Raw genomic sequence first — 15,726 nt, 5'->3', positions numbered from 1 at the left:
GTGCTTCATTAGCAAATGATAATACTAATACAATACAATTTGTTTTGGAGGCTTCAGTAAAAACTATGTTATCTAATGAAAACACTTCTCTAAGCTTTTGAATGCGTTAAATCAAGAAAAGCCTCAAAATACATTGAAAAATCGCTGTCAAAACAATAGATTTCATTGTTATTAATAGGCGACTTCCCACAAAATAAATAACTATCTATTAAAGCCATTTTCTATATTTCCAATCTCTCGATGATTGCCTGTGACCATTTAAACAAGCCCATAAAAGCACGAGCCCCAAATTCAATTAACAATAAATTGAGATGGCCAATTGTTGTTTTTTTATGATTTTTATTTGAAATGAATACGAATGTCAGTTTTAGCTGCTGGTTTCTTATATTGCTGTTGTTGTTCCGTTCAAGAATGTGGCTGTTGTTGCTGCCGCGGCTGATTTATGCTTAATTAACTTTCTGCACGGGCCTTTTCTATTTAGCGACTGCAAAATATTAGTCTGCTTTCTTTCCTTCACTTTTTGCGCGCCTCATTTATTAAAGAACCAAAACCAAAAAACCAAGGCAAAGAGCTGCGAATAAGCTCGTGCGAAAATTCTCCTGTAGCTGCTGCTGCTCAGCTCCTCAGCTCATGTCATTCTATTTTCCTTCGCTAATCACGCAAACACGCTACATATGTATAATGCTGCCGATGATGTTGTTCTCGTGGGGGATCTGTTCGTTTACTGGACTTCAGGCTAAATCATATGATACTCGTCTGTTGCGGTTGTGGTTTGGGTTAGGGTTTCCGTCCAGGTTTCTGTCTGGGGGTTTTGGAAATGGGGACAAGATCCGGAATCGGAATCTCTGGAGGGAGCGTTAGTTGGGGGTGGGGGGTGGAAAAGTTCGAAATCTCTACAAATTACATAAGTGGTAGGCATAGAAAATATACAAGTATATGTGTATACAATATATATATATACATATATATATATATATGTACCGTTGTTTTGTATTCTTTTTGTTTCTTGTATTTAGCAACTACAAATACTTTTCTATATTATTAATATGTTTTCTTTGTTGCGCAAGGTAAGAGATGATGAAGAAAATTGGTTGCGATTGCGATGGAGAACTCAAAACGAAAGGCGAAGCACAGAAATCAACCAAATTCCCGTTCGATTATTTGGTTTCATTTGATTAGACCATGCATGGTTGTGGGCGTGAGTGTGAATGTGAATGCGAGTGTGAGAGAGCAAGGAAACGTTAAGGAAAACAAACGGCTCGTATGCGTAATATGGGTGTCTGTATGGGTGGTGGGTGTGTGTTTGTGTGTGTCTGTGCGGGTGTGTCGGTGTTTTTGAACAGTACACTTACATACATACAAATTTAAGCTTAAGAATTCGTTTTGAATTTCGCTTAACTAACATTCCTTTTTCTCATTTAATATAGTTTTTAGCTTTTGCGTCTTTCATTCTGTTTGCTCATTTCGTTTCGTTTACTCCATTTATGTTTTATTCATGTATTAAATTTAAATTAATTGCTGTATTTTTTCCTTACATTTTCGACTTTATGTTTTACTTTTACGTTTGCGCTTATTAAATCGTTTTTCGTTTTTATTTCCTCGTTCTCACGTTTATTATTGGCTTAAAATTAAAGTTGTATTTTACGTGTTGCTGTCGTATTTAAAGTTTGTTTTAAAAATTAATGCATGCCAACTCGATGAAATTTGCTTTGTGATTTACTCGTGTGATTGTTTCTCGATTTTCGTTCTTTTCCTGCTTGTGTTGTCTCTTGTGGTTTAAATGAAGTTTATTTGTTTTGTTTTTGCTTCTCATAATTAAATATAATATTTATTTAAATATAATATAATGCTTGGTTTCTCGAATGCAAAAAATTCAAATGTAGTAGAGTTGATGTTGCAGTTTTCTAACGTGAAGGAGAGCCAAATGGCGAAGCGACAACTTAATAGTACCGCGAATTCTTTACGTTGCGATTCTGTTCCGCAGCAACAGCCGCACCACGCCCACCAGGCCGCCCAATTTTCAAACATTTTGTTTGTTTTGTTTTTTCTGTTTTTGTGCTGTTGTTTTCCATGCTGTTTATTGTTGATGACAAATTGTTGCTGCTGGCTTTCTTGCTGATTTAATGCTGCATATATGCTGATGCTGCTGTTGCTGTTGTTACTTTTGTAATCGGCTGCTATGGTTGTCGTTCGTCGATGGCGTTGAGATGTTGTTATTGCCGTGTTGGTTCCATGTTGTTGTTCTCGAAGTTGCTGTGTTGTTTTTTGTTTGTTGTTGTTGTATGCATATATATTATATGGTATTATATTTACTTTAGAAGGTATATAATGTGTTTTAAATGGAAGGGCGGGGGTTTACTTAAATTACGACACGTCCTGATCCTCAACATCCTGGATTTGCTCTTTGGGCTCGCCATCACCTGCGTTGGGGTCTACTTCTTAGTATAATATTTAGAACTTAATAACGGAGCCGAACAAGTGGGTGTGATTACAACTTACCTTCTGCCTGCATATCGGACGTCCATAATGTGAGGTTGTCGCGCAGCAGCTGCATGATGAGTGTCGAGTCTTTGTAGCTCTCTTCACTCAGCGTATCCAACTCGGCAATCGCATCATCGAAAGCGGCTTTCGCCAAGCGGCAAGCGCGGTCCGGCGAGTTGAGAATCTCATAGTAGAACACCTACGAAGATTTCGAAATATAGAATACATGAGCCATTGTGTCTTCCAAGGTCTTGCGAGCCAATCACTCACCGAGAAGTTCAATGCCAAGCCCAAGCGGATGGGGTGTGTTGGGGGCAGATCGTTCATGGCAATATCGCTGGCTGCCTTGTAGGCAATCAGGGAGTTCTCCGCCGCATCCTTGCGGTCCGAGCCGGTGGCGAACTCGGCCAGGTAGCGATGGTAGTCGCCCTTCATCTTATAGTAGAATACTTTGCTTTCGCCGGATGTGGCGCATGGAATGAGATGCTTCTCGAGCACGTTCAGTATATCCGAGCAGATGTCGCGCAGCTCCTTCTCCACCTGTCCGCGGTAGGTTTTGATCATCTCCAGTTTCTCCTCGGCCCCTTTGTTCTCCTCCTTCTGTTCGATCGAGGTGATGATGCGCCACGAGGCTCGGCGTGCTCCGATCACATTCTTGTACGCCACCGACAGCAGATTTCGCTCCTCGACGGTCAGCTCTACGTCCATGGAGGCGACCTTCTTCATGGCCTCCACCATTTCTGTAAAGGACACAACAAATAAAAGGTGTGGTCTTTAGTATACAGGAGTACATTTTTAACCCGCATATGTTTACAATAATAATACGGCGCAACATCTCCAACCAAATTTAGCGGATTTCACATAAGCTATCGGTTAGTTTTATGTTATTAGCATGTATATACTACTATCTAAGCCGCTAAGCAACGCCTAATGAAAATATACATCATAAAACATCTAGTTCATATGAGTCAGTAAAAAAAGAAACTTCAGAATGAAGCAATGCTTATGATGTAATTTAAACAAAGCTATCAGACGTTAGTTTATCAACAATTTCGTAAAATACAAATGTTTTAAGGATTTGTCATATAACTAATTTCTTTCGTATACTAACCCAAACTTGTTTTTCATGTTAAGACTAAGAAAGAAAAAAAAACATTTGAATGGGAAAACTTACTAAGCGTATATAATGATTTATGTAAATTATTTACATTTCAGTAGATAATTTTATCCAAGGTATGGAAGGCTTGTTATCTGGACTTTCCTCACCCTTGTCCTTTGTACCCACGGCTGCCTAGACTACCTATTTTCCATTTCTTATCGACGACACGCCCAATCCGCGATGATATGTAAGTCATGGACATATATTTATGCATAACTTGACGTTGCGTCCATGCCCGATTTAACTGGTTCTGTCATACCAACACGGGGCCATCCAATCAGCCGGTGATAAGGGCTTCCGCCACATTGTTGCACCCAATCCTATCGGCCCCATCGGGCATCTCTATCTGCTTCTGCATCACCATCTAAAACTGCGTCATGAATCACATGTTCGGAACTCGACACGGAAGCAAACAAGGAACTCGTATATCAAATTAAAGTAAGTAGACTAAGAGCTGATATCATTTTGGTTTTTCATTTCCTTTTTGGAGCCAGTTATGTGAAATCTAAATATATTTTGGCGTTTCATTTTAACGCTTTTCGGGATTATGATTAATATTTCAATTAAGAAAGATAAGTTTTGATATTTGGCCGAGGGAAATGTGTAATACTACCGAGCCAAATCATCTAAATTTTCATTGCAGTGCTCTCGGGAAAGTCAGTTGCAGGCTAACTATCTCGGGCATATCTTGTTGATAACAATACAAAGCTATACTACGAAAATATTGTAATTGTAGCGTGTTTGCTGACTTGCACAGTCTGCCCTCTCGCTCGCACCCGCTGACCGTCAGCTGCTGACGTATTTCGCACACAAATACCCATACCCACACCCACACACAAACACACAGACATCGGGACATTTGCCGACTGTCTGCTTATTAGTGCGGTTTTTGTTGTAGCACGTATTTGTGAAAAATTGCCAATAAAGTTGCATGATTCACGAACTTTTGTGGCTACGATCGAACTTCAAACATTGTTGTTTGCATTGGCGGGTTGTTTGTAACCAATGTGTTGGAGATGTGCACTCGCATTTTACGACGACTGCAAGCGAGGCTTACATACGCATAAAAAATTATAGGGAATGGTGGGGGGAGCAGGTGGCCGGTGGGTGGCGTTCGGGGGTGGCTGGGATCCTTCCAGCTTTAAAAGTGTACAGCACATGTTGCTTAGTAGTAAGTAATCCACTACCAATTATGAGACATGCGCGTCAGCACAGCCACTAAATAATGTACATATAGAAAGGCGAAAATCAATAAACGCGTCCCAAAAATAAAGAACCAAGTCCCGCGGGCATGATACACCATTTGCGGTGCCACGAAATGGGGAAAAGAAATGGAAGCTTCTCGAATCATCTAAACTTTCGGGAGCAACTGCAAAGTTAACGAAATAGTAGCATATATATTATTAAGAAAAAACAAGGTTGTTATATCCCACACTATACTTTTGGCAATGTATCTATTCCGGGGAAAGAGTACAGAATTGATTCCAAGTACAATAGATTCTAAGTAGATGAACGTATTAGCTGAGCATCATTCACAATTTTGTTTATGAAAAATGCCCAATGTTTTTTGTAAACAAGTTAATTAAAAAGATGAGCATTTCAAATGCTATTTTCCAAAAAATAAGTATTGGAATTTAATAAACTGGCGACAACCCTGCAATGGCGACCCACCACCACCCACTGAGAAACCGCCCAAAAGTATAGAAAGTCACGAGAACTGGAATGGAAGATTAGGGCGAAATAGGGACCAAAAGGAATGGGCAGGATTTTCCACCCCCTCCTACCACACCCCACTCCATACGATCCACCCCCTCCCTTATCAGTCGCCTGTGGGTGTGTCTTGCGCTCGTGTGTGTGTGTATGGGGGTGTGCGTGTGTGTGAGTGGCATAAGGGCGCAGCAGCTGAAAAACATGCGCACATACCGTTACAGCGAGCAGAGAATTTGTAATTAGACAAAGGAAGCAGCAACAACAGCGCCTAAAATGGTGCAATTTGAGCAAAAAGCGAGCAACAAACAAAACACACCTTACACCACCCCCACCCACCGCCCATCAATCAACTTTATGTATGCTACTTTTTCCACTCATTTTTTGTCTGCCTTTTGCGCATATTGACGACATTGACGAGAACGAACATCAACGGAAAAAGCAGCGCGCGACCTCGAAAAAAATGTAGATAGAACGCAGAGCGCGCAAGATGGAAGGAGCATGGAGAGGGGGGTGGTGATGCAGGGGGCAGCACCTGAGAAAGCACACTTAAAGGCTGACGTTAATGTGTGCAGAAAAGGGGAGTGCAGAGGAGATCAGGGGCGGAGGGCGAGGCAAGTTCAGATTGGGGGCGCAGACATTGCCGGCTGGCGGCTTCGCCGCTCCGCTCTCCGCCGCTCTTTCTCTCTTTGTGCGCCCTGGTATTGGTGCTCCAGCGTGAGCTCCACCGCAAAATGTCCAAGTGCGACAAGGCCAACGCCAAGTGCTGCACACCAACACACACCAATGGGCGAAAATAAGAAGACAAACATGTGATACAGACACAAATATCCCCAGTGTTGTATGTATGCATGTTTGTGTGTGCTAATAGTTGATTGACTTCTTTGCCGCCGCCACCGCCCGTTAATGTTGTCAGTTTTGCAGGCAATTAGTTGCAGAGTACTGTTGCAATTATTGTTGCTATATTTGCTGCCCAAGTACAGCAACAAAAAGAAGCAGGGGTCGGAGGAATCGCCAAATGTTTGTTAACTTCTTACAGCCACTGTGCAGCGTCGCCGACAGTCAGACACACTAGCTATCTCGTTTCAGCGCACACAGCGTTTACGACAATTGGTTAAGCGCGCGCTTTTTGCAAATGCCGAATTTGCCGTCCCCCTCCCACGACGGCTATCTTTGCATTTTGAGCTGCCTTTTTAATTAATTGGAGTATTTTTAATTAAATATAAGCTAAGGCTACTGCAAAAGCAACAATAAAAACCGCCCGGCGGACACTCATCGGTATACGCACACTTCCATGCCCACACACACACGCATACATACATGCGCAAAAAGCATGAGTAATGCGAGAGTAACAGAAGCAGAGAAAAATTTATATTTCCTTTTTTTCGCATTATCAGACAGGGTTGCCAAGTGGCCGCATAACTGCTTGCAACTAGCCGCAACTAATTTGCATAAATAAAGAATTAAGCAATAGGCCGAAAGTGGGAGAGGGAGACAGCCGGCGACACAATCGATTCATTCATCGATTTTTCGCAGCAACGGCATGGTGACGACGCCGCTGCTGCTGCGCATGAAAAGCACATTTCGTTGAAAAAAGGGTGGGAGGGGGGGTTCTGAAAGAGAGGACTGCCCCACTCCCCTGCCCAACAATCATTGATTTTGGGTGTGGAATAAATCTATTTGACCAACTTGAAACCCCGAAAAATGTGTAGTTTCTAGAAAGTTACGCCTTGACAACTACTCAGAAAAAAAGCGAACTGGAAACAACTACAAACAGCCCTTAGCAACCAAGGAAGAAAATGAAATGTTGGCTGCCGCGCAGCCCTCACTCGCAACGCCAAATACACAAAATTTCCCCATCTAAACTAATACTACATAGTTCCAAAAAGAAAGAGTAGAAGAAGAAAAGCAAACTATTTGCTGTAAATTATAATACGCAATTCCGTTTCTTTCTCTTTTTGTGCAAAACCACGCGAATTTTTGCCGGTAAAAATCAGGTTTTACACTCTGTTCATCTCTTTTCGTTCTTCCGACGCTCTGCTTCTTCTTCCTCTTCTTTCTGCTTCCTCCACCTCCCGTCCTTCTACGTCTTTTCGCAAGAAATACTACTCATCGCGACGCTGCGTCGCTTCGACTGCAGCTACACAGATGAAAATTGAAAATTTCCATCATTTTTTCTGGCCAAAAACTTTTCAATTGGCAAATTCGGACGAGAAGCGGCGCTGCAGACTTTTCAACGACCACGCGACGACGCAATGGATCGGGAAAAAAATCTCAGCGACCCCTCCCCAAAACGTTGGCGCTCCTCAGTCGAGAAAATTTTCCCTACTCTACTCGCATTTTTCTACCGTTTTCTACCATTTTTTATTTCCAATTTTTAGACACTACTCACCGTCGTAGCGCTCGGCCTGTTCGGCCAGCTTTGCCTTGTACACATTATTCTCGCGCTCAGTCATTGTGTTGAAGCCTTTTCGGTTAAATTAATCCACAGAAAAAATTATTTAAATGCTCCCGGTACGTGCGGCGTCGATTTCGCTTGCTGCCTTTGATTCGTCGCCTTCTTTTTTTCTCTACTTCTCGAGCGGTGTGACCGTGTCGGGCGGCGGGTGAAACACTAAAATTAATGGGCGATGGCCCGATGACCGCCTAAAAAATGCATGACGCGTGTGGTGCGTATGCGCGAGCGATGGTGCTAGAATCGGAAAAGTCTTTATATTGATGTTATAGCTCTCTGGATTACCCCTGCGAAAATCCACTAAGGACGGAGTTTTTATTTCGCAGTTTTTAAATTTGATAGTTCAGTGACACAGTTTGAAAAGCTGTAGCTATTAATAAACTAATATTTCGTGAACACTCAAAGCAATGATGTTAGCACAGACTCCTACTTCTGCCACTTTTGATTTGCATTTAGTCATGACACAATCCATTTCCTCCATTATAGCTGGTGTCCATATCGATAGTTATGAAGTGTTCGATTGTTTAAATTTTAAATTTTAAAATATGACCGTTTTTTATTGAAACAAAAGTTTTTAAGGAAAGAAAGGTTAATTTATTAATGGATTATTTTAACCGTTTTAAGTTTTGATGATAAGCTAGTCAATGCTCTTAGTTAACTTCGAAGTCTGGTAATGGTCTGCTTAAGATGCTTTGGTCACACTAGCCTTTATGTTGCTAAAACAGTTGGAAAAAAACGACATTTGATATGGGAAATATGTTAAGAAACTAAACTGCCAGGTCTTGCAGCAGCTAGCAGAATGAGTCTCAACCTGGGGGGCTGGATCCACAGCTTCACCGTTACGGACACCCAGGAGCACAAGGGCGGCTACACAATATACAAAATTACCTCGATTGTAAGTCGGTTTTTGGGGGACAGGTAAACTGTGCCAAATAGTAAACCTCACCCACTTTTAGGTCTTCCCGAGGTCGGTACCTCAGGCTCTGACCTGCCTGGTGGTGTGGAAACGGTTTCACGATGTCAAGCGGTTGCATCGCGAGCTTAGCCGCCGCCACAAGAGTCTCCAACTTCCCGGCAAGTTGCCAGTGCCCACAGATAGCTCATATTTCAAGCGATTCGATGCGGCAGTCATCCAGCGACGAAAGGAGTACATCCTGCAGTTATTAGACTTTGCCGCCCAGCATCCGGCCCTGTACAAGTGCTCAACATTCACGCAGTTCTTCCAGGAGACGCCCTCTCCAAACGGATCGCCGCTTAAAAAGCTATATGTGGAACGATCTCTGCGGCTGCAGACGGAGGACAATGGCTGCGGAGGAAGTGGAAGACCTGGTGGCTCGGAAACAGGAACGTGCGCTGGAGCCATAGCCGACATTTGCGATAAACTAGACTTGCCCTATGACCCCCACGATGCGGGGGGCATCACGCCCCTAGATCCGCGTTGTGATAAGGAGCAAACAAACAATGAATCCCAAGCCAAAGAAACTGAACCCGAATTAGAAACGAAACAGGAACCCAACACAGATATAGCCCCGTCCAAGAGGGATTATCTCCGCCTTCTGACGCCCATGGCTTCCTTAGAAAGCGACGACAGCGACTACATTTATGAGGCGGCGCTTGAGTTCAGTCATGCCGTTCAAGCGGAGGTTAACCAGGAGTATGCTGAAGCCCACGAACGGTACAAGCATGGTGTGGACCTGCTGCTCAATGGGGCCAAGCAGGACAGCAGCGATGAGCGCAGATTTATAGCCAAGGCGAAGATAGCTAAATATTTGGCACGGGCTGAGGAGATACACGCCAATTTCCTGGCCAACAATTGTCCGACAAAGAAGCTGCAGTTCCAGCTCTCTCTAGACACGACAGACGGCGGAAGTGTGGCCCATTTGGAGTGCCCATGGAATCAGTTGGCCCGCTACAAGGTGTTGCAGATTCTGCATGGCCGTGTGATGCAAGTGCAGTGCGTGACGAAATCGCAGCAGCCGTCTGCCATTATGAAGGGCATCGAGAAGCCGGCCAGCCACTCTCTGACCCAGAGCATCTTTCTGCCCCAACAGGTGCCTTACATGGTTCAGCTGCTGGCCTACTTCCAGTCGGAGCAGAAGATTTTCCTGCTACTGCGGCAGGCGGAGGGCGGCAGGTTGTACGATTACCTGCAGAGCTACACACCCACAAGTAGTAAAAGCGTCAATTATGGAGAGCTTTTCCCATCGGACCAGAAGCAGGAGGAGAAGGAAGCGGAGGAGAAACCTCTAACTTCAGACAGCGACGTCAATGATTTGGTTCGCAGCTCCCAGCAGCTTTTAAAGTCCGTATCAAACACACTGAGCAACCTGCAAGCGGGGGTCGTTACGCCAAAAAAAAATAAAAAGACGGATGACAATTGCATCCGAAGTAAACCCATTCCGGAGCAGTGCCTGCGTCAGTGGGCTTGCGAACTGGCCATCGCCATACACAGCCTGCACGGCAAGGGAGTTATCCTGCGCGATCTGCACATGGGCAACATTTTACTGGGCGCCAAGGGCCAGCTGCTGCTGACGTATTTCTACCAGAACGAGGGTCTGAGCTCGGACGACAACTATGTGCACAAGGCGCTGAGCTTGGAGGCATTGGCTCATCACTTTGTGGCCCCAGAAAGACCGCTCACTTTCCGCTCGGACTGGTGGAGCTACGGCGTGGTGCTCTATCAGCTCCTGCTGGGAGTGGTAAGTTAAACTTCTCGATCAAAAATGTTTCATTAAGGCCAATCTGCTTCTTTTCTAGCCCTACAAAGTTACTCACCCAGGGCAACTGGAACTCTATGGTTGTGTCCAGTATCCCAGTGAGTCCTTGGACATTTCAGATCATGCCAAGGACCTGCTGGAGCAACTGCTGCAGCTTTCTCCGGAGCTACGTTTGGATTACGATCAATTGCAGGCTCACGCCTTCTTTAAAGGCATCGATTGGCAAGCGGTTTTGGAACAGGGATCTATGTCCACGTGAAAGTATCCACTATTTGCTCTGCCATTGAGTTCATCAAGTATTTCTTATTTCGTACTGTACCTGAAAGGGGAATTGAATGAAGTCCTATTCGTGATTCCCTGCTTATTTCTGATTGGTATTGATTTTGATTTCTTTAAAAGAATCCTAGTCGCTCCACAGCGGTTATCTATGTTGTGAATCTGCTATATTATTTTCCTAATATTATATATTACTTTTTGTCAATTTTGTTTTCGAGCGTTTTATGTTATTCCTTTTTTGAAATGGAAGTTGATCAATTATTGGTACAAAATACGATTTATTTATACGTCTATTATATACATTTGCAAAGTGTCCTAGTGTATTGCTTACAATTATAAATTAAACTAGATTGAATGTAGGTGTAACAAAATTTGCAAGCCGTTTTACAAAAGTAGTAAGTAATAAATTTGTAAAGCCAAATGAGCAAATATACAATATAAAAGGCATTTTATTGTCTAACTACACAACAGCAAATGGGGCTTAGCCTACGAGTAGGATAACTAGAGCTAAGTTTGTTGGGCGACGAAGCTTCCCAGGGGGAAGTCACTCGTCTCCCGTTTGGTAAGGCACATTTGGAATGCATTCTGGGGGCGGGACTCTCGTTGCAGAGCCCCTAACCCTGGATTAACCTAGGCTTAGACTGAAGAAAACCGCATGATTTGGAAAGACTTGTGGATTCCGTTGTTGCAACTTGCGTAATTAAACCTAAAAGGAACCTATGGCAATATGAAAATAGTGGCCAGAAACTGCGTGGGACTGGCCAGAAAAACTCTAACGGAGTGGAAATATTGACTAAAACAATATTATTTTCTTAGTAAAGTAAATATCAACGTTCTGATCTTATACATTTGGACTTTCCCTACTTGTCATGGGATTTTTTTGAAAGAAACTAGTTTTAAGTAAACGGATGGTGAATTCTACTTTGTCTTTGGGAATCGGCTTTTCTGGAGCCCCACTTTCAGTCGGAGAAGCACAATTGGAAATGCTGCACACCCCACGCCCCCATCCCTTCAAAATGGCCGCCGGAAACGGGCGCTCGGCATGCTGGTGGGCGTGGCCCAGCGTCGCTGGTGTTGTTGCTGTTGCTGTCGCCGGTGTGTGAGCATTTCTCTCAGTGCAAAAAAGGCGGCAATACGTAGCTCTGCGCCTGCTGCTGCTGCTGCTGGGCGACCTCCTCGCTCTTGATCACAGTCTGCATGCCTCCGCTGTCGTTGTCATCGCTGCTGGTGCCGCCTGCGGATGCAGCTCCTCCCGCCGCCGTGGTCACATAGTGCTGGCCCTGCGCCTCCACCAGGTGACAGCTGGCGCCGGGACTCAGCTCCAAGCCGGCTCCACTCTGATGGCACTGCAGGTGCACGTACTTGGCCTCCTCGGCACTCAGGTACTTGCCATTCAATTGCTGCTGCTGCGCCTGCTGCTGCTGCTGGTGAGCATGGACGGTGACCAGGGTGCCGTCGGCCAACTGCTGCTGCTGCTGCTGCTGGGCGGTCTGCAGTTCCGCCGGCTGATAGCTTCCGCCGTTGGCCACCGCCTCATCTCCGTTTCCGGCCACCGAACCGGATGTGGCGCCCATTTCCATGCGCGTGGGACTGCCGTACTCGTAGTGGCGCATCGGGAAGAGCTGGCTTTCGTGCACATAGGCACCGTACTGGCCGGAATAGGTGCCATACGGACTGGCCGCCGGCGAGAGCAGGCTGAACTGGGGCGTCAGCTCGTAGGGCGTCTGGTAGCTGGTCCAGCTGTCCATGCTGCCCGGCGGCGTGACCGTCGTGGTCTGCGGATAACTGGTGAACGGCGGGGCTAGGGTTCCGGGATTGAGCGTCGCCGTCGGCGGAGTGCTCGTCTTGATGTAGCCCGTCTTGCGCGGCGGCTCGTGCTTGCGCCACTTGGCCCGTCGGTTCTGGAACCACACCTGCACACGGGACTCGCTGAGATTCAGCTTGATGGCCAGCTCCTCGCGGGCGAAGACGTCCGGATACGGAGCCCGTTCGAAGGCGCGCTCCAATTCCTCCAGCTGGTAGGCAGTAAAGGTGGTTCTGAAACAAAGATGACAAATAACGAGGATTAGTTGAAAGTTTAAATGGGTTTCCTACAGTTGATCGGGATTTAAGCCTTGCTACAAACAAATTAAATAGAAAAACTAATGTTCATTCTGAATTACTGTGATTAAAGATGCTATTTCAAATATTATAAAAGAGTTGCAAACTAAACTTTAATATAGAAGGAAACTTCATAGGATAACCATATTCGGTAGATCTGTCACCGTTGTCCACCTCCGCTATCGGAGCTCATTAGCTGATAATTAGCCCCCCAGATTGCCTGGGATTCTGACCGAGTTTCTAGCACGTCCTTACTCGAAATTACTCATACGCCCCGTGGTCTCGGCCATAAATGGCAAGTGCTATCATCTTGCGCCACATAATTTCATTGATTTCCCGTCGTTAAATTAATTGACAGTGGAGCAGCTCCGACCGCTTACCTCGTTTTCTTCTTCTTGATGCCATTGGGATCGCCCTTCTTCTTGCTGCTGCTTCCGTCCTTTTTGGGAGCAGGAGCTGCCACGCCTCCCGCTGTGCCCGCCGCCCCCTGAACACCGACGGCGGCGGAGGCGGAGTTTGTGTTGCCGGTGCCATTAGTGGTCCCATTGACCACCGTGGAGGAACTGCTCGGCGGAGTAACTCCAGCACCACTCGCCTCCAATTGCGAGCACATCTCATCGGGCTTCTTGAGCTTGCCCCCCGCGGATCCTCCGTTGATCATCACGGGTGAGGAGTCCTGGAGCAAGCCGTCATTGCCGTGATCCAGATGGTCCAGATGATGTGGACTGCCGCCGTACAGATGCTGCAGCTGCTGCTGCTGCGGCTCATACTGATCCTTGGGCGACGAGGAGTAGTCCAGCTTGCCGTTGAGCGGGTGATAGTCCAGGATGCCCACCAGCTGCTGCTGTTGCTGCTGCTGCTGGGAGGACTGCTTGTGCAGCAGGATGCCATTGTGGCTGGGCGGGGGCGTGGCCGTGTAGTGCTGATGGTGTTGATGGTGCTGCTGCTCCACCAGCTTCTGCGGTGCACTTATGTACTCGTACTTCTGGCTGGGCGAATAGCAGCCGATCTTGTTTACGAAATCCAGCTTGGTCACATAGTTGGGCGATCCTCCTGCGCCGGAGCCTGCTCCTCCGCCGCCATTCGGCAGAATGGTGTTGCAGTCGGGCAGTCGTTGCTGCTGCTGCTGCTGTTGGCTGCACAACTCGTGGACACTGCCCAGCATCACGGGATGCATGGCCGTTGAGGTGGGCATCAGTGGCTTGGCGCCCAGCGGATTCAGTGGGCCGCCGCCGAACTCCCCGAAAATGGGATCATCGAAGCTGTCGTGCTCCATCTTCCGCGGCTCTAATCCTTGGATCGCACAGAAACAACACTAAGCACACAAAACACTGGCTAAACACTCGCGTTACTGCGACACTTTCAATCCATTTAGTGTATTTGGGTGATTTGGAACTCAATTATCGCCGCTGAATTTTCAAATCAGTAGTTAATTGCATTAGGCAAACACATAACTGGTTGGTGGCCTGCTGGTGCTACTTGTATATCGGTTGGGATGTGAGTTAGTTGGGAGTAGAGCCGCACGCTCACCGCTCGAGTCTTTGGCCTTAATTGACTCGGCTACTGGCGATGATTGTCCTTTTATACCGGCGCAGGCGGCAGCGCAGCAGCAGCGCCGGCAGCGACCAATCGCAGCCCTCCAATGGCCGCCATTACCGCCGTGCGAGCGGGACGGCGCATGCGACCGCCGCTCTGTGCATTTCATGCTGGCGCGTGTGACTTTTCCGCTTCCCCTGCGATTCGACGGCTTTCTTTTCAGCGGGGTGTGGTCTCCCCTACTTCGCGATTTCTTCCTTTTCCATTCTTATTTTTTATTTATTTGTATTTTTTTTTTTTTTTTTGACTGGGTCTAGCTGCCTGGGTCCAGTTTTTGGCCTGAGCAGCGCAGGCACACGGCTACCAGCAGATCGAGATGTTCCGGGAACGGAAGAGCACGGCAGGATGGGGTCCTGGGAACGGGACTGCGCCTCTACGGGTTCTCAGTTCCTAGATCGCATTTAAGGACTCTAATCTCATTGCTACCCAGCCATTAAATTGTTTTTCTTTCCATTTCGTTTAAGGACAAGACTTTCAATGGATAGTAAGTCATGGGGAAATTTTCTAAATATCAGTAGAATCACAGGCCACATTATAACCACTTTGTGAACTGCTTATGTTCTGGTTACGAAGCAGTTACAAGCTACCGCATACCTATTAATAAAGGCATAGCATAGAAGACATTTTAATTCCAAACTTGTCCATGTTTCGTTATCTGGGATTAGGGTATCAATTTGGTTTGGCACACGAATTGTGTCCTTTTCGGTTAAGAAGACTTTTGAGGGATTCGAAATATTAAGTTAATGATTTTGTGGTTTATATATTTAATCAGCTAGTGGGAAGCATTCAAATTTCCCTGTTTTTTCTGATCGACTTAGAGAACGTTTCACAGATAATTCTTAAAATACCCATGCACTTTCAATCCCTATTTGGTGTTCAATGCATTGGTTCAGATTAGATCCGCCTGAAGTTGAGGGAGCCCATCTATTCCGCGTCCACCTCATCCGCGTGTGGTCATCGCCATCCCATCCCTAACAATGCACCTTCATCGTCACACATGTTGGACGGACAATTAACTTCTGGCTGAGGAATTCCGATGGTCGCGGTTCCAATTGGACTCATGAGGGTGGTTCGACTCGAGGTTGCAACCCCTGTAATGACTCGACTTGGCACGCTTGTGACCTTCGTCTTCCACTTCAGCCCATTCCCTGGTCCCTGCTCGCGATCTTCCCACAGCGCGTGTCACCCTCTCAAGGATTGCGTAGTCCGTGTGACCTTTTGGCCAGATGCTGGTA

The 15,726-nt window shown here is 46.0% G+C and overlaps 3 protein-coding genes across 7 annotated transcripts; 1 reads left to right on the top strand and 2 right to left on the bottom strand.

The window, feature by feature from the left end:
• Window positions 1-1,388: 1,388 nt before the first annotated feature.
• LOC6551929 (14-3-3 protein epsilon) lies at window positions 1,389-7,977 on the bottom strand. Of its 5 annotated transcripts, XR_003407626.1 has the most exons (5): window positions 7,740-7,977; window positions 2,752-3,221; window positions 2,500-2,680; window positions 2,314-2,438; window positions 1,389-2,253 (listed from the first exon to the last, which is right to left on the bottom strand). XR_003407626.1 is itself a non-coding variant. In XM_001979637.3 (4 exons), exons 1-4 carry the CDS (start codon window positions 7,801-7,803, stop codon window positions 2,365-2,367), a joined length of 789 nt encoding a protein of 262 aa, XP_001979673.1. In that variant the 5' UTR covers window positions 7,804-7,977; the 3' UTR covers window positions 1,501-2,364. The 5 variants fall into 5 exon arrangements, 4 of the variants coding, with proteins under 4 accessions (XP_001979673.1, XP_015010262.1, XP_015010264.1 ...); XM_001979637.3 differs by having other exon boundaries at window positions 1,501-2,438; XM_015154776.2 differs by having other exon boundaries at window positions 1,501-2,435.
• A 500-nt stretch (window positions 7,978-8,477) lies between these two features.
• On the top strand, window positions 8,478-11,242 carry LOC6551930 (ribosomal protein S6 kinase delta-1). The gene is made up of 3 exons (XM_001979638.3): window positions 8,478-8,697; window positions 8,759-10,501; window positions 10,560-11,242. Exons 1-3 carry the CDS (start codon window positions 8,602-8,604, stop codon window positions 10,776-10,778), a joined length of 2,058 nt encoding a protein of 685 aa, XP_001979674.1. The 5' UTR covers window positions 8,478-8,601; the 3' UTR covers window positions 10,779-11,242.
• LOC6551931 (segmentation protein paired) lies at window positions 11,054-14,451 on the bottom strand. Its single transcript, XM_001979639.3, has 2 exons — window positions 13,276-14,451; window positions 11,054-12,832 (listed from the first exon to the last, which is right to left on the bottom strand). Exons 1-2 carry the CDS (start codon window positions 14,169-14,171, stop codon window positions 11,908-11,910), a joined length of 1,821 nt encoding a protein of 606 aa, XP_001979675.1. The 5' UTR covers window positions 14,172-14,451; the 3' UTR covers window positions 11,054-11,907.
• Between the last annotated feature and the right edge of the window lie 1,275 nt (window positions 14,452-15,726).

This window comes from Drosophila erecta, unplaced genomic scaffold (assembly GCF_003286155.1).
Source record: "Drosophila erecta strain 14021-0224.00,06,07 unplaced genomic scaffold, DereRS2 tig00000000-arrow-pilon, whole genome shotgun sequence".
NCBI classification, from domain to species: Eukaryota; Metazoa; Arthropoda; class Insecta; order Diptera; family Drosophilidae; genus Drosophila; species Drosophila erecta.
The sequence above is the reverse complement of the archived record's forward strand: the minus strand, read 5'-3'. Positions and strand labels throughout refer to the sequence as shown.